The sequence below is a fragment of the Bombus pascuorum genome, chromosome 5 (genome assembly GCF_905332965.1).
Source record: "Bombus pascuorum chromosome 5, iyBomPasc1.1, whole genome shotgun sequence".
In the NCBI taxonomy this organism is placed as follows: Eukaryota; Metazoa; Arthropoda; class Insecta; order Hymenoptera; family Apidae; genus Bombus; species Bombus pascuorum.
The window spans coordinates 6,709,453-6,737,078 of NC_083492.1; the positions used below are offsets into that span (position 1 = coordinate 6,709,453).

The window sequence follows — 27,626 nt, forward strand, 5'->3', positions numbered from 1 at the left end:
ATTAATCTGTATGCGGATACTGGACTGTAACATTTTGCGGAAAAAAAAATAAGATATGGAAATATCCTGATAAATAATTCTAAATCCCTTCTCTGTATTACTACTGCATCTCAACCAACTATAGCGAAACTAGACTGAATTAATAGGTTATGTATATGATGTATGTATTCAAATTTAGCAAACATACATACCGATTTCGTAAATGTTTGTATTCATTTGGAATATTCAGTATAATTGCTTTACATTAAAGCATACGTGTGATACGACTACTTTTATACGATCCTCATAGTACATGATTTCCTTAGGAGCTTAATTTACAGGATAAAGGCTTGCTTAACGGGGAGTGGAAAAGTCACTAGAAAAATGACGAACAATTTCAGAACATCATTGACAATTAATTCACTGATGGATAGTCGTATATTTGCAGCTAATATACCAAGAAATTGCATTACTTACAAGATAATCTAATAATTCAGTGTTCAATCTTTTTGTCATATTAAAGGTATTAAAGTTGTGAGATCTATGTAATTGTATTAGATGTTAAAAGCTGTTTCAAGTCATAAACAAGTAAATAAATAAATGTAAAATCTCATCGAGACAACGTGTACTGTGAAATCCCTTTACAAGGTTTTTATAGGTTAGGTCCATATAAACCATGCGTAAATGACGATTACGTCAGCTTGTGATTAGCCGGGACTTTGAGTGACCATTTCTATTCACGATAAAATCTATATAACTTTTATGCTCTACATAAAATCGTATCATAATAAGACAGAAACATCGATCGACTCTCGGTAAAGGCTATGTAAAGAGATATGTACGCGAAGCCATTAATATCACGACTATTTTATCGATCGATAAAACAGCGTATCGGAATTGATTCCTATATAAACGTTCTCGCTTTCTAGAGAAGAAGAAGTTTCCGAAATTACTTCGCTACAGTTTTTTTCTCTTTTCTTTTTTCCTCTGTTGCTTCGTTCAGTCTGGAGTTCATTAGTAGTTTAAAAGCGAAAACACTTATCGCAGAAAGCGGTGGATTTATTACGGGTAGAGGCTAAAAAGTTTTGTCTGCTCAAGGTCGGTATTCGACTGCAAATTATACCAACCACGATCCCCACTTTTTTACGGTTTTGCCACGTGCCTGGCCTCTTGTCACGTACGCATCGCGGATACAAGGCTGGCCACGTTCGAACTTTCAACGGTGTTAGTCACTGAAACGCGATCTCTACCTCTTTCTACTTCTGTGTCTGTATATTTCTTCCGCCTAACGTTCTTTCTGCATTCCTATATTTAGTATCTATTTCTACACGCACGTACTTCCGCCTCTATACAGTGGCTAATGAAAATATTTAAATGCTTACCATAGAAAACTTGTACATTTATACTGCACATGTTATATAGAATATCTTGAATTTCTTCAGTACCGTAATCAAACATGATTGTTCCCATTATATCGGTCAGATTTGAGATCAATCGCAAAATTCATATAGAGGTTACAGTAAGCTTATTGGCATGTACGAAGTTATTTCCCCTGTTGGTCTTCCTGGTTTAGGGATTAATATGATTTAGGTTATTTTCCAATAAATTGGGAAGAAACTTACTCTGAGCAATTTACTACAAATATATATTTAGTAAGAAATTAATACATTGTATGAATAGCCATTTTAAACATATAATACGTGTTAAAGATGGCCACACAGAATATTTAGGACTATTTATACAATGAATAATTGACTGTTTAAATACTTCTCTGATGTCTGTGAAATATATACCTGCATTAAATATTTTGTAGCTTCTAATGTATATTTCCATATCTATTTAAACTTTACCAATACGATCATGGCAGTCGACCTTCGAAACAGCGCTAATGGAATTTCAAAATGTGTTATGTAACACGTACAATATGGACATAAAAGTTTTCTATGGTAAACGTACAAATACTTGCAACTATAGTTGCTATCTCCTCTGTTATTCTCCCCTATTACTAAACTTTTCTGTTTCATGTATAGTGTTACACGAATTTTCATGTACAATGAGGAGCACACAGGATCGAATCTGGTATAGGGACTTTCCCTATTTACAGAGTGACCAGCAGGGTGTCAACTGATTTAAGGATCTAATAGCTTGAACAATGAAGTACGTGACTTCAGTTTGTTTCCTTTCTATGAGAATTAACGAGACCATCGTGAAGATGGCTATTATGAAATTTTTATTTACTTTGTAAATAGAAAAAGGACAAACAACTTGAAAATTATGAACATCCGCAATCCATTCGTAACTCATACACTTGCTACTGAATATAGTTATTTGCAAAAATCTTCTTAACTCCTGGAGGAAGGTCATTTTTATTAAAGTAAAACAACTAGTTAATTTCTTGGCAAACTTAGCGCGTCCCAAGAAGATTAAAAGCTGTGAAAACGCGAAACGAGCAAGGTAAAAAGTAACGGCTCGATGGTACGTACGCCTTAAAAGGAAATAGGTGTTTGGTGAAGTAATTAATGTCATTCCGTTGAATCATTCTAGGAATTTAGGTGTACAGAGGAGACACGTGTAGGCGTGATGGAAGCCGTAACACGGAAAATACAGAGGGCGAGAAGAACGAAGATAAAAAGCGGAGTAAAAAAGAAGAGGAGGTCAAAGTCAACTAACTGTGTAAATTCGTTAGCGTTTCTGTAAATACAGAAACCTGAAAGCGCAAGGAGACCAAAGAATCTACTTTCTGGTGCTCCTCTTCTTCTCTTCCATGGACAAAAATTTTAACGAAGTTTACCAGCGATGAGGTTTCAGAAGCACGTGATTTCTATGCATTTCTAAGCCTTCTCGACATTTGTCTTAAAACATCAGAAAATAGAAATCTTTTGAAACACTGGAAGTGGTAAAAATATTAAACGTAAAGAGGTCAGTAAGTATTTTATGCCCATGGAAGATGTAGAAAAATATCAATATTATTGTTATTATTATTGAATTAATACTATAAGATAATAATATTAATTATATTTGATTACAAAGCAAAGACATATTATGTGCGAATTTTTCAGTAAATTCCTCAAGAAATGGCAATACTAGAATATCGAAGAAATATGAAAAATATAAGTTGACTTTGGTATTTCTCAGAATAATAATTGCTAGGTATATTTTCTGAGAGTAATTTTGCACAAACATCTGCAGAAACATACATATATGCAAAGTGTTTGTCCAGGATAAAGATACAAAGCGAATGTGCCAGCTTGAAGATAAGTTCCACCAAGGTCTTTCTTACGGTGCACATAGCTTACACAACGGATGCTTACTGCGCGAATGCTTCCTGCTATGATTCCTACTTATAATTCATGACGGTAATCTGAACTTAGATGACACAAGCGTCAATTCATACAGCGAGCCCAATGATGCAGAATATTATTCCACGACGAATAAGATCAGGTACGCGATACACCTATAGAATGCAAAATCTATTACGTGAATCTTCCTGCTATGTTATAAGCTTCAGCTTGTATTAAGAAGATGTGCAGCTATTTTCCGAAAAGAAATTATATTAACAAAGAATTGTTCAACCCTGCTGGATCTGTACGACAAAAAACGAATGTTATATTTCGATAGATGTTGTTAATAAAATAAATATTGAAGAAATGATACTCTACTACGCAATATTAAAAAAAAAAAAGGAAATAACAAGAACGACAAGAAGAATGTACGTGTTTGACTCGGAAACATAAGGTACACGTTCAGATATTTTTTATTTTTGAATAACCGATGTAGTTACCGAATTTCCAGGTAAATGTAACGTTCGAAAAATTATCTCAATCATGATTAACAATTAAAAATATCTTATAGATAAATTCGCTATAATAAAAAAAAAAAAAAGATAAGGAGACACATTCCTTTGTTGAAATTAGCGATTTAGGTACATCAATCTTTTTTGCATCCTATATCTTCCACCATTTTGTTTCTTTCAATAGAACACATAGTTTACAACAGACTCCCACGACAGACACCAATCAGTTAAGCAGTTTTTAAGTTATGGGACACAAACAAAAAACATACATACATACAATAAGGCCAAACATCTAGCACAGTCAGGTAAATATTATAGTTGTTTGATATTTGGCTTTAATATCCAATATAATGTTATCGTCTTTTGTGTATTTCTCGCTTTTTATGAATCAAGTATTTCAGAAAACAAAAAGAAGATATCTGAAGAGACGCGAACGTGAGAAAGAATTGAGGAAAGCTAGCTGCAAAATAATATTATCAAGGCAAGTAATAATTTACATAGGAAATAAAACAACGAAGTGGCTAGTAATAGAACTGATATTACAAATTTATTGGTTTCTTAAGAGCAATTACGGAAGAATTATTGAAGCAAAATGATAGAGTAACGAAAGACGGAGAATTCTTTGGTAATTGGAAATATATCTCAGTTTCCGAGAACGAAGAACACGTTGCATTTATAAAAACCGAGAATATTCTTCTGCTCTCCTATATGAATAATTACATTTCCAGTTACATTTTATTTAGAAAAGTCATTCCTATCGAAATGAAAGATGCTAGAAAATTTCACTGCAAAATTAGTGCGATCTATGTCAAGATTCCTACGAGATGCTTCGTTATTATTGTACACGTTCGAACGTGAATAGTTATCTATATAGTTAAAACCTACTACAAAGTATATATAAATACAATAAATATAAATTATTACATAAATAAAAAATAATTTCTTTATATTAAGAAGAATATTATAATTGTCGTAACACAATGGAATGGATAATTACGTAATCAGAGTAGTTGCCTGTTAAAACATTGGTCTAAACCAAATCCATTCTCAAGCACAGACGCTAAAATCGATACAGATTTATCTCCCTAGTGCTATTCTTGCCAGACTGGAGGTTGCACAAGCTGTAAGACACGTACGGACGAGGATTTAGTACTGAAGGAGACAACGCTAATTCATAAATAAAATTGTAATTAACTGCGAATAGATGGTCAAGCAGGCGCCTTTTGTGGAAGCATCTAACGCTAATAAAATTGCTGCTACAATAGTTGGACGTAAGTTTCGTAAGTTGATAAAGCATGCGAATAAATTGTGGGAGATCTCTGCGGAATTGAATCTATTAAAGAGCTAGAGAGAGTGTGGGCGTTTCCGTGACTCGCATTCAACACGTGTCATTTGATACGTAAGATGTTATTCCGTGTTATAAAGCTAATGCTCATCACGCTGATCTTATCCAACTTCTTAATTAATTTCGCTAATTACCCTCGACGATCGATCGAAAGCAGAATCGAGCGTAATACTGTGCGCACAGCCGGCGTAGGAAGTTCAATTAATCTTGAAATGTTTTGTTACCGACACTGTATGGTACACGCTGATACTGCATATCGGGTGATTCCAAATCGAACGATTCATTTGTTTAAAACGTTCTATTCTGCTCGATCAAAGTTCGAATCGACTTCGTATTGTCAGCAACGTTGCTTCAGCGATAAGTCACGCTGCTCAAGTTATTCTAATCTAAATTACATTTTAGTGTACGCAAATAAATACGTGTTTAGCCTGTTGCGATTATTGAATTCTTTATACCTCAAGATAGCTTTCGTTTCGATCGAAAAACGTACTTTTAACGTTTTAAGAGATAGAATAAAAAAAAGAACATAGAAATAGAATATAATGTAATACAGTAAAAGAAGAGAACGACAAGAAGCGTATATTGTATTTTTATTTTTCTCAAACTCGAGAAATTTTCGAATGAAGAAGAAACGCTATCGAATTGAAAATAACTGGAGATTAAGGTGTACTGGGAACGAATCATTGAGACGTATAGGATCAATGATGAAATTAAAAATACAAATATAACGTAATATAATAATATAATATTCGTGCAAATGGAACGATGGTAAATATTCTTATTAATATCAATAAAAATATTCTTGTTAATATTAGTCATAGATTTTTTTCTGTGCTACATAAAGATATGTTTCTGTGTAGAAATATGCGAAGCAGAGGTTGAATTCATATGCACACGAGGAGAGATAGCGAGGAAGGTTATATGGACACGTACCAGATAAGAATTGGCTGCATTCGCAACGGTACTGCGGCTTTTAAAAAGAGCTATTGTATCTCGTAGAAATAAAACTCTGGCAGAAATCAGGAAATTTTCAGATAAAGAAAGGTGGTACGCGATTTAAAAATTTCAGAGAATTTACGGCAAAGTGATGAGAATTTTTTCAACAATAATACGTACAAGTTTAGAAAGTCGAGTCGAGTTGTAAGGAAAGTAAAATCATCGAAGGATCGTTGAAAATAGAAAAATCTGATGAAACGAAGATGCAACTAGTTCCTACAAAGCTGTAAATTTTGCTGGAATTTACCAAAGGAAAAGCAGAACGAAGAAGAAGTATTTCGAGTGTTAGCTTAGCTGTAACGTTCGGTTAGAAGTCTATTTATTTAGATCTCGAATGTACCACTCACACGCTTTGTATAACTGTCGAAATATGTGATAATAGGATTACGAGAAATTCATATCTTGATTAAATATCGTTAATAGTTAATTAAGTATACAAGACGCGTACAAGCAATAACGTAAGCGAAGAAGGGATATGTGTATCAATTGGTTTAATTATTGCTGGAATGAATTTCACTAATGATATACTAATAATATAGATGCCACTGTTACATTATTTCATAAATACGAGTCTAATGAGTCTAAAATAAAATAAAATAAAATAAGGTAAGGGAAACGCATATTAATTATTTGGATAATTGTTACATAATTTTTAATTTATAGTAGCATGTAAATTATTGATGTATTTACAACACGGAGGGACAGGAAAGAGCTAAGACACAAGGTGGTTGCATGACAGTAAATGAGGACAATGGGGAAACAAGTACAGAAGATGGCTAGTAGAGCGTAAAAATCTATTTCCAATAATCAGCAAACGATTAAACGTGGCAAGCACAGTACAAATAGCGTTGGAGTATTAAGGCGCGTGGTGGTGTCACAAAGTCTTGAGGAATTAGATACAAGAGTACTTTAAAAACCTCAAGAATCAAGTAACCTAGGAAGGAACGAGGTTTAAACAATAATAAAATAGTCTGGATACGACGAACAATTAATTCTTCAACGAGTGATAATTTATAAAAAGAAGAAAATAGGAAAAAATAAAAATGAGAAGAACTGTAGGAATAATAATTGGATTAGGATTTAGGTGAGTCTAAAAAAAGATGGGATCTAGATAGAAGATCGCTTTACTCGTTTAGGTAGCACGGACTTCGTTTAGGCGACGAATTAAACTGGAAGAAACACGTCCAAGAGAAAATGAAACAAATAAAAATTACCGGAATCTCGACGTATCGGCTTAGAACGAGAAAATGCAAATTTCATTTGCAGAAATAGCAAATTATTGATATATAAAATTATCGTTCAACTTATATGAATGGATTGAGAAAAATCTGGACCATGGCAGTCAAAAATCAACATCAAAACATTAGAATATCCCCAACGCGTCGTGGTTCTTATCAGAAACTATCTTACAAAGAAAACCTTAAAAACTGCCACGGTCGAAGAAGGAATTAGGCACACCAAAGCACAAATAACAACAAACAGCCACACGAACCTACTAGCTGAAAGCTGCTGCACGAACTTACCAAGAAGACTCAAAATAAAACGCTCCTCCGACTCATTCTCACGCTTCATTCAGTGATTGCCGATAATTGTATCGAAATCCACAAGATTCGTTTTAACTTCTCGAAAGAGGTTCTCAAAAAAAGACATTTAATAAAGGAGATAAAAAATGAGAACTTACTAGACATTATGAGTATCATAAAGTATTAGTATAATATTCGTACATTTTATCGTATCTTCGTATATTGAGAACATTGTTGCACCTTCGAATTTCCCGTTGTTAGTCGTGCGTACAATTATTAATTATATTCGTGAAAGATTCTACGAACATGTAGATACCACTCTAATAATAATTCCTCGTGTAATAAAATTTTATAACACGTCGAAAATCGCAGTATCAAGTAAGCTGGATGGATAGATAGCGCGTTATATGAAAACTTTCTGACCCCGTGTGCATCGCAACATCTGCATTGTAAAGTAAACTCTCGCACATCTTGTCATTGATAAACTTGCTATCACTGATAACGTACACAAACAGCAAATATGCCCGTGCAGCGCCTGGGAAAAACGACGACTCCTTGCCACGTATTTGCCTAGTTTGGTAACTGTTTCATACGCATGCACGTACGATTCAGGCAGTTAAATAAAACGATAAATTACGTATGACGCAAGAAATATTACTATTTGATATATATACACTCGATGTTGGTGGAAGGTAAATTTGTGTATGGAAGTATGTAGAAGAGAGTTAAACAAGCGAAGGCAAGTGCCGAGGTGAAAAAAACGTGGAATGAAAGAAGAAACCAGAAATAGATCCTTGCTCTCTTTTAAAACAAACAGCTCTCACAAGTGCGCCATTCGAAACAGCCCCTCGACATAAAAACACGTGTTTATTTTCAGCATGCGCGAGTTTCTTTCACATTCTGTACAACAATGTCCGACCAGTCTCAAAGGATTCACACGCAGCACGATACGACAACGAGCGTGACAAGTGTTCCGATGATTTTCCTCCTCTTCCTGCTAGATCATAGATGTGCAGAATGTTTTGTGTAATCGATTCGTCGTTTGTAACGATATTGTATATTTTTATTCTTGGAGATTGGAAATATGATACTATACAGGATATCCCAGCTAAATGGGATCACCTAGATATCTGCCTGATTTACGACTGTATAAGAAAGTTTCTTTAGACAAAGTTACGCTATCTCAAATTAGTACACAATAAAAAGAATCGTTTTCCAAGATCCTTTCTTTTTCACGAGATTCCAACGTCGTCTCTATGTTTTTAAATGGAATCCTATATTCTTTTCATCCATCAAATAACGTGTTTTTTATTCTATATACAAAAGAGTACCGAGATATTCGTGTCTGGAAGAGATGATTGGTTTAAAACATATTTCAATCTTAATTTTGTCATATTTGACGTGCAAAAGACAAGGAAAGGCGCAAAATGATGCTCTCGTGTTTGTCTGTATTTATCTATCTTAAAAAATACCGATAACTTTTGAGACGGTGCAACTTTCTTTTCAACTGTTTCGTGTAACAGTACATAAGACAGATATTTAAGCGATCTCATTCGGCTAGAATACTCTGTATAATTATTTTTCAACAGATGAGTTTTGATAAATTCTACAATCATGTATAAATAGCTAGAAAAATTTATCGAATGTCCAGCTGGACAAATTGTAAAGTACAAATTAAATAATAAAAAAAAAAATTGTTTGAATATCGATCTCTCCTCGAACGATTCACTGAACATTGTGCAGTTCTATTTTTACAAGGTTTATTGAACGAGAAAATTTGGAGAAGGTATCTATATTTGAAAAACAAGCAACGAATTCCACACATCTATATCGATTCTCTTTGCATCTTAAATAAAATTGTCTTTTTTTATCGATACCTTCCTCTATTTTTTTTTTTTTTTTTTAACATCATCTTAACGCAATATTACAATACCTGTGTTTAATTTAATTTTATATTGTTATATACTCATCTTTTTACAAGACATTACAACTGAGATATTTAAACAAATATGTATATTTAAAAATCTTTGTAAAATAATAAACGCAACGATAACTCGATCTTTTTATCGATCGTGGATGGAAGAATGGATTCAGAGGTGGTTCGAAGTAGCGTGAAGATCTTCGATCTGTTACGCGAGAAAAAACCTAAACAGACTCCTCCCTGTTTCATTGGAACTAACCGTTTCACAAATATTCAAAGTATGTTCCGTAGCTAAACATGGGAACAATCGTAACTTATTGCATAAAACCAGTTCGAATGAAGCAATGCGATGGCGTCAGTAGAGTCGACATCGACCGATGAAATCGTAGTAGAAAACCACCTATCCGGTGGTAATCGTTGTCGACAGACCTGTGGAACTAGGTTGGACTTGGCCTGTTGTCCTAACTCGTGGCTTGGCAACTGGTTAGTTGTGTACACTACTGTGCAGAAGTTTAAGATTAACCACTTTTCTATTTTTCTTACAAATCTAATACGACGTAACAAAATAAAATATACAAAGGCCACTGATCAAAATATACGTAGAATCTATTAAAGCGACTCGTTAAAGCCACAAAATCTATTTTGGAAGTAAATTTTCTGCCGATAAATCATACTTCGATAATACCCCTTTTACGAAGAATAATTGCAAAAATTTTAATCCACCAGCAAAATGGCTAAAACTCTTCCAACGAGGTAAAATTTCCAGACGCTAACTTAACGGCTGAAATGTTTATAAAACAATTTAAATATTTAAAAAGCATTATATATTTTTGTAATTTTCTAATTAATTTCTCCATTTTTTCCAACCATTATAACAGTTTATTATATAATAGATCGTGAATTTTATGGGAAATTTAAAGATTCCAAAATGCACAGGATACGCATAATACGTAAAAGCATATAAAATATCCAGAGTAGAATATTCGTTATAATATGGTGGATGAAACAAAATACCGTTTATGTTTCACATTGTTTAGCTGTGCTCGTAAAAACGTAAAAATGCTCGAGTATCCACAATCCAATCGACTGAAATTAAAAAGAAAAGAAACAAAATATCTGGGTATTTGTAGGAATATAAAAGCACAGAACATTCTTTCCATACGAGACAATAGAGACATTTATATAGGAAAATCAATTATTCAACGTAATATCGTCTTCATAGTGGTTTATGGGCCCGTAAACTGTCGGCTGTGACTATTGTTCTAATCCCGCTCGTTAAGCTCAACCGTTATAGTCGCCATGTTGAGTGGTCTCGAAAGTTAGGTTATAATACTGTGGGACCCCCATGCCTGTTAAGCGAGATGGTCTCTTTGCGCTTGCTTTACTTAAGCCTTAAAGCATTGCTGCGTAACCCTGCGTTCGATCAAAGCCTTAACCTGTTCGTCTCGAAAGACCCTCAGGTGGACCCAAAATAGGTATCGGGGTGATAAGTGTGTTAAGAGGGCATTAGTGCGGGTAGATGGCACGCTCGTTGCCATGTTTTTACAGCAACGGGCCATTCACATTCAAGTATCATCCTCGTGCCCTTCTTTATTATTTTTTTACGCTTCACGTTCAGAAATTTTGTAAATACGTACGATAAAATATTATTTTCTGTGAGAATTGATTGTAATATTCTACCAGATAAAAAAAAAAAATATATATATATATATATATATATTTATAATGTATGGATTTATTAATTTAAGCTGTATGCAGCCAAATAGAATAGTAGAAAATTGGTTTCCTAAATTAATAATTAAAAATAATTAAATTAATAATCGTAAGTAGGATTAAGTTTCATCATTTTTGGGAGCGATCGAATTATCGATAGAAAATTATATTGTTTAACCAACTTTTCTAGAAACATCTCTTGGATTATTATCATCCATAGGAATATTATCATTCATAGAAGGATATCAATTTCCCTTCATTCCCAAGACTATTTCCAGATCTCTTTTTACGTTTCTACGTCTATTTCGGATTTAGATCGAAGGCATTGGCTAATTTTTGTACTGGTAGGTGTTCGTGGTTTTCAACAAATTCCAAAGCCATCGAACAGCCTGAGTGATAACCACAGAAATTGTAGAATGTAATAAACCTTCGGATCGCGTTTTTTTGAAGAACAATAGCCATATCTCGGTTAATATCGTATATTACGTACGTACGTATATATCGTAGACTGGAAATGTCCTATAAAATAAATGAAAGATAAAATATAGATCCAATATAACAGAGTGAAATATGTCGAAGATAAACTGACAAACGAGGCACTTAGAAGCAAAAGGACCCAGTGGCATTTTTCTGATATCGAGTTTGGAATTCAAATGTGTTAAAAGAGTTCCACGTAATGTCTCCGTGAAAATGAACTTATATTTCATGCTTGACATATGGTAAGAAGCGTATACGAAAATCTCTAACGAAATTCATTTCTTTTTTATTTATAAATTATCGAATATACGAAACGTAACATCGTGATAACGTTACAATGGCACTACTTTCAATATTCCTTGCTTAATTGACTACGGTCAATTTCTTTAGCCTTCGAACGATACTTTTACACAACGTTGGATCGCTCGAATTATTCACAAACGATTCTAATTTAACCATCTTTGTTCCGAATTGAAAAGTTTCAAAAATACCACTTGCATCCGTCTGGTTCTATAAGCGCAAATATCAACCGTGACGAAAATATCCAACAGGTGTAGGACGTTACTGTTTCGAGAACTAAATTCGTTTCTCTGTTATTCCGAGCCATTTGTTCTTGTCTGCATCGTGTCGTTATTTTTAGAGAAGCGTGGCTAGATAGGTACAAACGAGACGGCTGAACGTTGAATACCATTAAAAGGATAAAACCATAGAAACCGCTGGCAAAGAAACGGAACAGGTTTCTGGAATTAATTACAACAGATTGTATTCCCGATGCAATTTATATGCCATTTGCATCTTCAGCATCGATATACATGTACGTAAACCATTATTCTACCCTTGATGGAATTATTCACAGGTTTAATGACATCATTCCAACGTTTCATTTTCTACATAAAGTGGTAAATAAAATGCTAGATAGTTGTAACGTTTGATAATAGAACCTGTTCGTGTATGACACAACTCGATTCATTTTTAACAATTTTTGTCCCAATAGGAGCTATTTTCTTTTTTTTTTTTCTTTAGATTCTATATTTATCTATTCATAAATATGGAAATACCTTGGCCATTTTGCACAGCTAAACTGATATTATTAGCGAAGCTTTACGAATTACAAATTACGACTCGTCAAGTATTAACTAATTAGCTGTTGCGACTGTTTGGAAACCTTGAAAAACGTGTACCTAAAATGCGTGGCAAAAAGTAAGCGACAACGAGTATATTCGTCAGACACAGAGTATATATATGGCTGTTGTAACATAGAATTAAGCTGTAACGAAACGACTGTTTTATTTTTGGATTTTATTGCCGTCGTAACCACAAAATATTGCCATTTTTTCCTGACGAGTATACTCGTCAGAAACAGCTAACTGGTGAATAAACTATCTTGCACGGCAGCAAGAAGTTCGATAGTAAAACAAATAAAGTCATATACGATAATAATAAAAATAAGGAGGTCCGTAACTTATAAATTGTAACTTGTCCACTTGCAAATATTACTAACATTACACTAATTAATTATTCCGTAAGATTATTCCGAAAGTTTTATACCAAAAATTTATTAAATGTTTTAACATCAGCGAAGCGAGACAGTACGTTGCAATATGAGCAGGATAAACATGAATTTTACAAACTAACCTCTGAAACTGACTAAAAATATAAATTTTAATACGAAACGAAATATGAATTTTATAAAAATATGAATACAAATGCCGTACAACACGAAATATGATTTTTGTTGTACGAAAAAACTGATCTCAAAATCGTTTCAAATATTATTTCAAATGTACGATTATATCGACTATATTATTGTACGATCGTGTGTTTCGAGATAAATATCGATATTCACATAGTTCGATTTATACCACCGAACTCGCATGAATGTGCTTAGAAATGGTGCAACACGTTGTAATTTGAAATTCCATAATTACAATACAATCGAGCGGAACAAATTGATTTCCACGCTTTCCATCAATGACGCAATCTCTCGTCCATACAATTAAGCAAAGGGTGACCCATCTCGCTTTACGATCGGGAAATATCGAACATATGGATCTGAAAGAAGTTCGAGTGGCCCATTAAAGTTAGGTTAGAAAACTCGATACTTAAGTACCTGCGCGATATTCTAAGGGCAATGCTTACTGCATAAGAAATTATCGACTTTTTATTTTCTCCAATGCACGGATAAGCAATATAATTAAATACATAACGTGTTCTCTGTTCGCAGGTCTGCTACGCTATAAATAGCTGGCCTAACTTCCGATTCGAAAGACAGGCAACAAGTTTCACCTATGCATTCGCATTCTCTATCTTTAATTCTAAAGATATTCAAATTGAACAAAAATTGAAAAAATTGATTGAAAGAGATAGCAATGAATGTACAATTTTTAATTAAATTTAATTAAATTGCTATTTTAGTGTTAACATTAGAATTACCATACCGGTCAAATTGACTGGTTTCACAATTTTATTTTAAAATTCCCACTTCGTGTTATATCTTTTTCCGCAATGATGTAACGACTTTCGCAACGATAACTAAAAGAATAATATAATGAATGTATTCAAACTGAAAATAATATTGTATCAAGGCTACTTATACCAATATCAGTCAAAATGATTAGTATTTGTCAAAGTGTAAAAGGGTCCTGCGATCTGTTTATCGAACCCCAATCAACCAGTTTCCTCGTTTCGTACAACTTGCCACACGTTTTTAAAATTTGTACTGCGTATCATTCGATAATAAATGTCAGTTATCAAGAAAATCGCGGATCGATCGCTAAATCGCTAGATGCTAACGCTTGAAATATAAATTTTATAAACGTGTCAACCCTCGTTTAGGGATCATTTTAGGGATCATCGCCAATAATACTAAAAATGTACCACATAACATGGAATTGCTTCTGTAAGAAAGTAATAAATAGATAAATATAAAAATATTCTATTATTACGTATTTTTCAAGAACCATTCCTTTTGACTGGTTTTGGTAGAAATAGCTTTGTGTTAACTATTCTATTGTTAACCTTATGTTATATGTGTAAAAATATGAATTTCCATAAAAACCGGCGCTCCAGTTATAACATTGCGAGCGATCAGCTTATCGCGTAATTTATTCGATCTATTTTGAATGGCGACTAGTCGACCAACGTCTCGCGAACAGAGCGTCACACTTACGATGCATGAGATTCTTCCAGCTGCCATAAATCGCCTGGATGCACTTATCAAGAGGAGTAGCGGATAATAGTGCACTGGTTTTACGTGCACTTAAGTTGCCCTCGGAGCAGCTTCTGAACAAATTGCCGTTGCTTATCTGGCAAATCACCGGGCTACGTTCTCGTCGTGGATGAAGTTTCGTCTTCGACATATCGAGGACACCGCCAGGGATCCAGGATTCGACGGCTGGATCGCGAAAGCTTCTATAAGTGGAGGACAATTTTTTCGAGGACTTCTGCAGAAACCTCTTGCCAGGTGGTAAGGGCGGGGGACCCAAGCAGCTCGTGACGGCAGTGATCGCCATTTATGGCCGAACTCACTTTTATTCCAACGACTTTGAGTCTATCGATCTTTTACAACCGATTATTTCAACAACAGCTTTTTCTATTTGCTTTTCTATCGCATTGGTATTATTATGCCTGCGTTTTATATTTCCTATACGTACGTTTACGCAGCGATTACAAAACTGATTCTGTTGCTCTGAAAATGAACATTCTGTTCGTTTCTATCTCTGCTAGATATTTATAATTACAGTTTTTAAATATATCGCTTGTATAACCGGAAGAAATTTCCTGTTTCGATCGACGTATTAAACGTTAAGAAAAACATAATAATCGAACAGTCATCAATATATTTGATACTTCGATTTGGTAATATGTACGTAGGAAAACTAATTATACGATTGAAATTACCAGAAACGCGTGAAATTTTACATTTTCATTAACCTTGTCAATTTCAAAGGAAGCGCGCTCACCAAGGTCTGTAATCACGAGCTTGAAAAATATCCTTAAAGCTGTTTCAAATTGTCTATAATTTCCCCTACAATTTTCAGTAACTTAAACATTGTACATAGATATAATTTGCACTACTATCGTGATGTAAAAAAAAAAAAAAAAAAAAAAAAAAAAGAAGAGAAGAGAAGAGGAAAAAGAAAAAGCAGATGCTAACAACGTCCTTTTCCAAATTATACGGTAGCTACCAATTGCAACCACTTTGTCAAATTAATCCTACAGCTACATTAACGTCTCTATGAACGTATCCCGATATAAATTAGATTACGGCCACTTTCTATCGAAGAGAAGACGCACGATTGTAACGAAGCACAAATTTTCCTATGGATTCTCAAAGTGTACGGTCGCGGAATACAACGAAGGAAACGGCGGAGATAACCGGATAAGACTGTCAGAAACGTTCCGTGTTAGGTACAGGTTTCAGTTGGCGACACCAGCGGAGTCGTTGGTGTGGCGAATGCAAAGAGGCGAGGTCGAAGGTGGGTGGACAAGTTTCCGGAGAACGGTGTAGGCCGCCCCCGGTAATGCCTCCGCGCGTAGGTTTCCAAAAACGCGACACGTGAAACAACTTTCCACGTGAAAATACCCTGGCTCGCCAAAGTATTCCAACACTTACCATAGGAAACTCGTATGCCCATACCGTACGCGTTATATAAAGCATTTTGAAATTTCATTGGCGCTGTAACAAGATGTTGTTACTACATTAGCCGAGAGAGGATGTTAAAAAGTGGCCATTTCTCGGCTCCTCTTTGCGGAGGAAAAATTCTTCCTGAATCTCTCTCTCTGGGTAGACAGAAAACGTTAGCAGCGTTTGTAAAAAAAGAGACAAAAGAAAAAACAAGCGACTGCTGGGTAGGTCGAACCTGCCCACGCGATGCACTTAATCTTCGTCTTCTTCGGATGAACAATTTATTGTTAAAAATAAAACGTTGAGGTAATCGTCATGAGAATATAAAGATCGATTCGATCGTTTGGACAGAAGTATCGAAATTAGCACAATGTCTATTTTATTTTTATAGGCTTTTAAGATAGCTTGTGACTGATATACCGAGTGGCACGGTTAAATCGCTATCTACATCCCCTGTCGACCGCGATATTACAAATAGAGTTCTATTGTACGCTATTGGAACGGAGTTAATTATTTATCTCGATTGACACGCGAAGAAAACGCCAAGTACGATACAAGGCGAGTTCAATTTCACCGCACAGAGGTTGCTCCATTGGAATTTTTCTCAACGCCAAGTCATCAAGATCTTCGTTTGCATGCATATGGCGTGTATCAAATGAAACAGCCACCTGGATATTACGCAGACTGTATCGACGAAAATGGAGACTTGCAATAGCAAACTGCAGTAGCGCACTGCTACACATCGTCGACTACCAAAAAGTATCAAATTCAAATACAAGCTAACAATGGCGTTTTCATTGAAATAAAATTGCACTCCAGCCAGTCGAATAGTTTCAAATATTTTGTTTACGTATTAATTGACGAAAGTAAAACCGGATTGCAAGCTATTATAGAACACGCGTGCGGGTGCGAAGTAGGAGAACGTTGCTGGTTGCTGTTCTCGCGTGGCAACGAGCTCTCCTGGTACTTTGGATCTGCTCGAGTCCAAACATTGACCGATACATCGCCAGAATTTGCAAAGAATTATTTCGTGGATGGATCTATCCATATCCGAAGAAGATTTTTGGAAGACACCTTTCCATCTTTGCGCTCCTTCCTAAATTTCTCATCGTTTCTCGGATAAATGCCAATAACGTCTTTTTTTATTTCTAAAGAGATGCTCTTCGATGAACCCAACGAGGTCGAAAAATGGCCATTTTGAAGATTCTTTGATCTTGAAAATTAGTATGGAGGCAACAGGATATTTATCGCAAACAAGTCGCTGGGAAAATTACTTTTTCATTTATTACAAATTTACTTATAATTCTCAATGAGAATTGATTGTAAAATTCATCCAAATAAAAAGAAAACTATTACACAGAAGAGCGTATCTTACAATGCTGTTAGAGAAACTAATACGTTGTGTAAAATATTAGAAGAATCTCTTTCTTTTTTCTTTTCTTTTTCCTTAACTTAGCTCTCACCACGCCGTTTTCGAATGGAAGTAACGCGGAGTATGTAATATTGGTAATTTCGGCGTGCAAAATGCCGTATATTATAATGTGAAATTGCCATTATGTCCATTTCTGAATTGTCTGGTAGCGTTCACGCGTAGAAAGTACAGACAGTCAGGGAATCTTCTCCTAGAGGTGTTTTACTTTGAAGGGATGTTACAGCGTTACAAATACGCACACGATCAACGGGGAGTCGAACATATATCGAAGAGAAGGGAATTTTCTTTAATATTTCTCAACGACCTAACGCGTGTTTCGTCGATCTAGGACTCTTAGAATTGTTGAAAAGCTCAAGCTTAAAAGTAGAAAAATAATCGTCGATATTTTTCCTCGGGGGATCGCACGAATCGTAGAAATTCTTCCGCATCGAACGTGTTGAGCGTATTAACGAGAGAGTTCAACGAATCTCTCAGAACCGACGAATACCAAGACCGAGACTGGGAATTCGAATATTCGCCAAGAAATATTTTAAAAGTGGAAAAGACGAAGAGGAAGGGTCGATGTGTCGAGAATGTTGCGGTAATGCATTATAATAATATGACGATTCCAATAATGTACTATACGATGATATGTGAAATGGGTCAGAGAGAGCGAAGCGGACAGTGTGGTATTATACCGAGTTAAAGAATATGAGATAAGCAATTACTTGTAAGCAGCGTGTTGGTAATTGAGTGGGTGTACGTTGCTGCAATTTTCATCAAATCACACGGAAATAGATGTATTAAAGCTAAAACGCCGGGAATTTTCAATAGCAAACGTGCCAAACATTTCGATAACTTCTCAAAGTTTCGTAGAATTATTTTTCAATAAAAACCTGTCCGTCGATTTCTCTTCTCTTTTATACCTTCGTTCTACCATTATTTTATTTCACCATTGGTTTAGCTTTCCAGGAATATTTATTTAAGCGTCGTATAGAAGAAATTTCGATAACAAGATTTCGATCGATCTCGCTGATCTTCAGACTTTTTTCTACTTTGCAAATACTTGAAGATCTTAGAAATCATGACGTTACATATTCGATGTACGAAGACAGACTACGTATTCATAGAAAGACGCGAGATTATACACGGAGAGTCATCCGCCGGTTGAACATGGCCGGACAAATAATTGCCGCGAAGAGAAACAGAGACTGAAGAGCGTGTGTACTGTTAAGGAAAGGTCTGGACCCCACCGCTTTTCTCCAGCACCTTAGCGACGAGGAGTCTCTCGCGGCGGTATTATTATAGCTTACTTACAACGAATGCACGTAAAGAAACGATGGAAATCATTAGTGGCTTCCCTTGCGTCTCGCAAATCCGCCGATTCAGCATCCACGTCGTAAATACAAAGGAACGCTCGATTCGCATCGAGATAAGGGATATTGCTTGCGTTCTTGATAAAAATAAATGCAAATGTTAGGTAGAAAATGCTGGCTCCAACGACACCGATACAGCTAAACCGTCGTACGTGCACAATCGTAATAAGCTGGTTTTATCGAAATTCAAACACGGCCAGTGTGTGGATAGAAGCGAACCAGTGTCTCATTAGAAATTTAGAAAAGATACGTATCGACGAACGAAGGGTGAGGGAAGTTGGATATTTGCCGATATGCAAATCAGATTGACGTTACATTTATTCAACGAATTACTATTATTCTTCGAATATTAATAATGTTATTTCTATATTCAGAGGTAGGATCGCAATAGCTATTATTTTATTCTTTGGATAAATCTATCACACCGTTCTGAGCCGAAAAACCTTTATTGAATATTCTTACATGGACTGGGGATAAAAACGGAAGAACATCTTAAATCTATCGATTGTATCTAGAACAATCTTCTAGTTACTGTTTATTGTAACTAGCGCATCTGCATATGGATGGCGAACTTACGTTGTCATTTTCAACAAATAACAACATCGATATTAATTCAGTTGCATACATTAACAGAGGGTACTACTGTACTTTATCTTCTATGTTTGGTATAGTCAAGATAAGATGTTTTATTCGGAGATCTCATACATTTTTTATCAAGCTGGCTGCTGAAGCGAGCAAAACTCTCATAAGAAGAAGATTTTTTATTATTCTTTTGGATAAGCTTTTGTCAAGGTTTTACGAACTCAATGAAGAGAAATTGAATTTATAATATAGATGTAAATATGGCGTAAAGTAGAAGCCATCCTAAGCCGAAAGAATTATAATAAATAATAATAATAAAGACATTTAACAAACAGAAATATAATCGTATAACATTTGTAGTGTTTTTAGTAGCCTGTTCGTTGAAAATATCTTCCATCGACGTTTTATCGGAAGGTTCCGCATGCAAATAATGTGTAACGTTTGTTTCGTAGATTAATTATGCACCTAAAACAGACCCAACTAGACAGGTTTAAGTTTATCCGATAAATAAAGTAACACGCGTGATAATTATTTTTGGGAAGCGTCTCAAAAGATGTACAGTTAAACGACTAGAGAATAGAAGTTGTGCTACATTTCGGAATAAAGCTACGTATGTAAGTACGCAGAGTATCTTTGGAAAGTAGGTAAGAAATGGTTGCAGAGGTGTAGAAGGATGCAAAGAGAACAAAAGACGAGAAACTCGGAGAAACTTAAAATAAAGAAGAGAGAAAGGTGAAAACAAATTGCTAACTCAAAATCTGCAGGAAATGAACGAAAGCATTTAAGATTATAATCGTAAGCCATAAGTGCTATTAAAAAGAGTATTCACCGGCTTAACAGCAACTCGAAAAAAGCTAGGAAACACGTTCTGAATTAGTATACATCGAAGTTAAACTAGAACTTATCAAATAAAATTATACGCGAAGATAAGCCAATTAACCATTAACTTCTTCCACGGTTGTGCCAATATCGAATGTCTCGTGGATTTAAAAAAGTCGAAGATTTATCGGATATCGAGGTGCAGGTGATCGGAGGATTTCCGAGCCGAAATTATGGGAATTCGAAAGCTTGTACATCGGTAGAATATTAAAAGGACAATGAGAATAATATTGCAAAGGTATTGTACAAAAACGATATTGTATGATATATTGGGTTGACAATTAAGCAATCACTTAGTTGCCAAACCAATATCTTATTGTACTTAATATTATAACTATATTCACGAAACTTGTATCAAAAATAGTATAACGTTACTTGACTATAATTTCTATCTTTTTCGTTTACGATTTAAATAGAACAAATATTTGAAGAAGATCGAACAAAACAAAAGCAAACATTGAACAGACATCATGGATTACAGAGAAAAAAAAAGAAATAAGAACGTTTAAATACACGGTTTAAATAGATGCAATAATGTATTAAATAGAGAAAATTATAGTATAACTATAATAACGCAAAATTAATGCTGTCAACTACGACACTACGCAAAATAGATAAACGCATGGAAATTAAACTCTGATAAACTTGGATGGGAAAAAACGCTGTGTGTATCCTGCCGAGAAATTACCATCTAATTACAATTTAAATTCAGTCTAAGCCTTCCGATGTACAAGTTGGTTCCAATGAGATCCTCCCTTCTCCTCGGTCAACGTAAAATTAGTTTTACACAAAAAAATGTCGATTCTACCGCGGCTTAAGTTTAACGCAAAGCGTTCTAAAGTGAACCTAAATGAATTGCGATAACCGAGAGATGAAATACGTCTGCACTGGATAACAGAAGCCTAAGAGAATGAAAAGATGGACCCTCGTTAGGAGAGCAGATTAGTATGGTAACAACAGTGGGAGAAGAACGGGGAAGACGCTACTTGGGCTGATTATCTTGAAATCAGTCCTAAAAGGTGGAAGAAAAGTGAGAGGAAAAATACACGGACGCCGACAAATGATTACAGCTAAGTTAAAGAGCTACCGAGGCAACAGGCCAAGATAAGAATCTTAATCGAAAGAAGATAAGATGTCGAGGGGATTCTCTACTCAGGGGAATGGAATTTCACGATATATACTCCGTATTGAAGATATATACCTGTAAATCACGGCGAACAGTTATTAGTTTCGAACACGATGTTCATTGAGGTAGGTTGTTAATCCGATTTAAGTAGAAGGACGGTATAATTGAATTTCCTTTATGGACGCGGATAATTATCGTATTAACGGTAACCACGCTTTGTAACTAGAATTTTAACATCTTATTAATCGATATTTGTAATAATATTATTCGTTGTAAATAAAACGAGGCAACCTTCGTGCTTCCCTTCCAAAAGTCGTTTGTAAGACGTAGTTACCGTACGTTGGAATTCCTCGACTTTTAGAATTCAAGAATGTGCAAATGACAAAGCAAGAAAGATGAAAAGGAGCGAAGAACGAGGGTGGGGGGAGGCAAGAGGGGAAAAAAAAGGAAAGAAGAGAAGTCATAATGATCTTGCGTGTATCCTTCGATTCATTCTTATTGCGTTATTTACTTGAAAAACAGGAAATACCTCTAATATCCTTTTTCAAGGCATTAATCATACGAATCGAAGAATAAATCGTATATCGTACTAAAAGTTTATGCTTCGACTTTCCAGCATTCGTGTGAACCTGTAACAATGATATTTGCGCACCATTTACTATTCTGATACTATTTACAAAAATTTAATATTCTGCAATACGATACAATTGGATGGAATATCAAGAGGCTAGAGAATTTCTTTCTTCTCTCGACGTGTTTATTTAGCAATTTCCATTTGTTGCTATAATTTTATTATCTTTCCTAATAGGCTCGAGCAAGCGTGAAACATCGCAACTTCTGTCGATGTATTCCATGTAATATAACGTTCGTATCGCGTTTTCATTGTAAAGGAAAAAAAAGAAAGGAAAAACCTTAAGATGAACGCGGAATTGTATAGGAGCACGTGACACTATATTCAATTGACCTAAATAGTACAATGAATATAAGTGGACTGTGTTGTCTTACGCGTGGCGCTGTTTGCCGTTGTCTCGCTAAGAAACTTGAATTGAGTTTCATTTTTTTTCTTTTTTTTTTTTTTTTTTTTTTTTCATAGTTACGTACAGAAAAAGAGATATCTAATATCTCGTGCACGCTTAAACGCCTACACAGTGAAATGAAACTGGAGGAGTACTAACTTTTATGAAAGATAACTAGACTTTTTATCTCGACGATAAACCCGCATCGTAGTTTACTACGTTAAATGATATTTGTATATTTTGCGTCATAACCCTAGTTAAGAATTACTCGATTCCCAGACATTTGTCTATTGTAACGTGTTACGTATTAACACGGTTTAATGCTGGCTCTATTCAGTGAAATTTCACCAGATATCTCGCTAAATTTTTTGTAATCATTCCTCGAGTGTATTTTATCGTACAAGATGGCCCACTTCATCTTATCGATTAACTGGAACATCTTGATATTATTTTCGATAATATTAAAATACGTTTAATACCGATGATATTAAAAAATGTTAAATATCGATAATATTAAAAAATATTTCACGTGTTAAGAAAATGTATACAAGTCGAATGTTTTCGTAGGGGATATAATTTAACACGATTAGTGTTTCCGTATGTGAGCGCACAGAGGACATGTGAAGGTTGTTAGGCGTGGAGCGATGTTTTTATAAGTGGGGTCACACATTTTTTAATACGCTATCTTATACATTCTTATCTCGTTACATTCTCTACAAGAAGGTATTAAGCTATTTGTGTCAAAAAATTATTAGCTCAGCGGATATCCTGAACTTATATTATTTTAACAAATGTTAACCTATTTTATTTTAGCAGAATTTCACTAATTTGTCAAATTTATAGTATAGAAGACAAGGAAAGACGCGAAGCGCTATTCTCGTGTTTTGCCTTTGGTTTTCATACGTTAAATTTCAAAAATTAAAACGAAAATATGTCCTAAAGTAATAGCTTTTCGACAGAAGTAGGTTAATACTTTTTTACAGAGAAAATTACATTTAAAAAAACATCGGTGACCTTCGTATGTCCTCTACTTGTTCTCCCACGAGAAGACTGATCATGCCAAATGATGTGCCTCTCGATACTGCTTAACTTGTACACGAAACACTTTTTAATGTTATCAAAAACGAGCGAGATATTCCTGGTGATAAATTTAAGTGGACCACCTTGTATAATTTAGTATACACACAGTATATATTCGATATAAGACCAACGAAATTTCCTTTGGTACACAATCTGAGAATTTGTACATGTACAAAAACCAAGGTATAAGCGTTAAAAAAAAGTTTATCTTGCACTTTACATACAATTTACGATACTACGTGGAGTATAAAGAAAGCAAATAGCACTGATGCACAATAAACTGTACATTAGATAGAGGTGTAGAAAAAATGATAAAATTGTTCCTGTTATCTGCTAGTGGAAACTAGATGATAGTATCCTCTACCATATAAAGTCTTGTCAGAGAATTTTCCAACGTTAAAAGAAAAGAAGAAAAAAAAAAATAAAAAGAAACAGATTCCGCCGCATGTTTCAGATAAATTGACTTGTAACATTTTATGCGATTTGTGATCATCTCTTTTGGAATTTTCTTCGTAGACAATAACAGTACGAGGTTAACGCGTTTAAAAGATAAATCAATGTTTAAAGCAGCCTTAAGGATGCAACATGACTGAAAGGCAAGCGCAGAAGAAGATAAAATCCAATCTCATGACTGGATCGAGTAATTTGCATAAGATATCAGGATGGACGTTCATCCAGATACATCCTGTCAAGGACGGACGTGAACGGGTTGAACTGAACGGCAATTACGATCGATAAATTTCTTTTTTGTTACGTGCAAGCTATACCTGTATTCAAATCGCGAATCTTAAAAATATGTAATATATGTAATATATATGTAATATTTTTCATTGAAAATCTTTTGTAATTCTTTGTTTTCAATGAGATATCTTATCGAAGAATGGAGCATGATACGAGCATTCACTTTAAATTCTGAATAGAACGTCATGTTTTATCATGTTTTATCTTGATAAGTAATTTATGTTCTTTGTTTCTTGTTGAACGAAGAACAGCAATTGACAATGAATGAACTAAATAGCGAAAGAACATAATTTAACGATTAAATCGTGCGCTTTTTACACGATGAAAGCCTAAACGAGGATAAGGAAAATTGTATACGCAGGAAAAAAGTGATAATTAATAGTAATTAGTAGCGTTTAGTGCGATAGAATTAGTATACCAATAAGTTAACACAGGCATAACGATATAATTAATATTGACAATTGGTATAATTTTCTAATATAATCTATCGATTGTGTAGACGAAATATCTTATATAAATTGAGAAATATTAAAAAGAAGAAACATGTTAAAGAACGTAAATCGAAGAAAAATTTCTTTCTACAGAAATACGATTAAAGGAAGAAGGTATTGTACATGTAAACAAAGAATAACAAAAACAAATGTAATACTTTTTGTAATACTTGAAAACGTAGTAATCAAGATTGAAGAAAGGCAAGCTTTGTGAAGTGACTGGGTTATTGACGTACGAGTTTGAATGCGACAAGTGCAGGAAAGAACACGAGACGGGAGAGCGAAAAACAAGCGGTAAAGAGAGGAGACGGAATTGCATGGGGATATAATGAGTAGCAGGGAAGAACCACGAGCTTAAAAAAGCTTAAGTAAGAATGTTAAGAAAAATAGGCTGTATCCAAACAGAAATTTTACTTTATTCTTGCGTGAAAATTTTGTTTAAAAATATGAGGATCGTAAAATATATTTGCCTCGCTAACTTAATCAAATTTAATATAAATTTGAAAATTCAAAAATTTATTCCTATGTACCTATCTTAATGGGAATTTCATTCAAACTGATTTTCCAATTTCAGTTTTAGTAATCCTCTGATTTAATTTTGAAATAAAACAATAATTTTAATGCTTTTTTTACACATACCTTTATGTTGCGTAAAGTTACTGGAGACGTAAGCTACAGACGTTTCGAAAATATCGTAGTCCTTAAAGAAAGCTTAAAAATAATTTTTACTCGTACATAATTAATTATATAATGAAATATTCGAGAAGTATTTTTTAAGACAACAATTCAAGGCTAAACGAAATGTCAAGCTGCCGCATGTTTTTTCGTCTCTGCGAGACTTCCGCTTCTCTGGCCACTGACATCTTATTCTTTCATACTTAATAGCAATTGACATGTTGTAAATTTAACACGAGTCAATGGACCTTAACAGATACGCATCTCGCGAGCTCATGTTGGTAAGTACTTAGTCTGCAACATTTCACGTTATAGCTTACGAATCATATGTAATGAGACGATCAGACCAATTATGTTATTACTTCTCCGATTCTATTTTATACGAGTGATTTTATGAAGCAGACAAAAAATTGGAATATGTACATTACGTAATTGAAGTTTCCAAATTTAATAATTAATGAACGATTTGATTTTAGATAATAAATTGTTGTATAGATAATAATTATTTTAAATCGTTGTTACTTGCACATTTTAGTCAATAGTATTACAAATGACTTGGAATGCAATATTACGAGGTTCCACATAACAAGAACTTCAATAAAGATTTTTACAAAGAAATTCATATTTGTCATAAAGGATTCAATCATTTTTCAATCATTTAAATTTTTGCTAGGTAATACACACAAAATATAGGAATCAATTTAAAAAATGGGACTATTTTCCAACAAATTATACAACAGTTATAAGTTGAATATTTAGAATAGTTAGAATATTTCTCTAGGCGAAAGTAAACAGATTTAGGAATAATTGATTAAGACGCTACGACCACTTTGTCTACAGCAACGACCTTGACTAACCTTGAGTAACCGTGGTCATTGAACTCATTTCAATAACGCGAAAGAACTTATTATACCATGAGAAAAAAGTAACATAAAGATTGCCTTTACGGAATCTAGGAATAAAATTAACTAAATTCTACCAACATATACACCTTTAAAAAATCGTTAAACGAACTTATCTTATACAATTGCTTAATACCAAGAAATATCTTCAAAGATATTTGTATAATTTAGTATATAGTAACTAATCTAAAAATATACATATATACATAAATATCTGTATGTGTATATTAAATACACAGATGGATAAATAGAAAATATAGAAAAGAAAAAAGTAATTTTAGCAAAATATTCTATGCAGGTGTTGCTCAATAAGGCTGTGGACGAGAGCAAGGTCTAGAGGGCTTGCAGTGTTGCCACGCTTCCCAACCGGCTTTCGTGTAAACAAGACATATTGCGGCAACATTGTGCCACGTTTCGGGTAACGTGGCATCATCTCGTGTTACCTGGTGTTTCGAACCCATAGAACCTTTAGACTGAAAAAATCCGCGAAAGCAATCATGCTGCAAATAACTGCGGTCCTTTACTGTCATTTCATACGCTAGAGTCGACGCTTCGAACATACTAAACGTTCCATTTGTTTGTGCGTTAACTATTTGTACGATGTAAAATATTTTTAAAGGTTGGACAATTTTATAAATTTTACAATCTGTTAAAGATTCTAGAAATGCAGATATCAATTTTACGTATCTATCACTCTTGCTTGTATCACTTTCTGATAACTGTATTCAATGAATTATAGGTTATGATACGTTATATGTAGGCTGGGAATTTCTATGCATTTATGGTAAATTTAAAGATGCTGGAATGCATGGAACATCCATAACATGGAAAAATATATAAGATTTTCCAAATATAGCGCCCGTTATAATATCTAATAAGCGAAACAAATTTCTCTCTCTACTCTTTTAGTTATCTTTATGAAAATATAAATTTACATAAGTATCTGCAGTCTAATTACATGTAATATTTTATA

At 34.3% G+C, this 27,626-nt stretch overlaps 1 protein-coding gene across 3 annotated transcripts in view; it reads right to left on the bottom strand.

The window, feature by feature from the left end:
• LOC132907346 (caskin-1) overlaps window positions 1-27,626 on the bottom strand; it is a 51,908-nt gene that overhangs the window by 13,347 nt on the left and 10,935 nt on the right. Inside the window, exon 1 of one of the 3 annotated variants that reach the window (XM_060960357.1) lies at window positions 7,637-7,714. The exons of the other annotated variants lie outside the window; for them this stretch is intronic. Within the exon in view, the coding sequence (XP_060816340.1) occupies window positions 7,637-7,685 (49 nt within the window). The 5' untranslated portion in view covers window positions 7,686-7,714. Of the gene's footprint in view, window positions 1-7,636; window positions 7,715-27,626 lie in introns of those variants that run through there. 3 annotated transcript variants of the gene reach the window in all.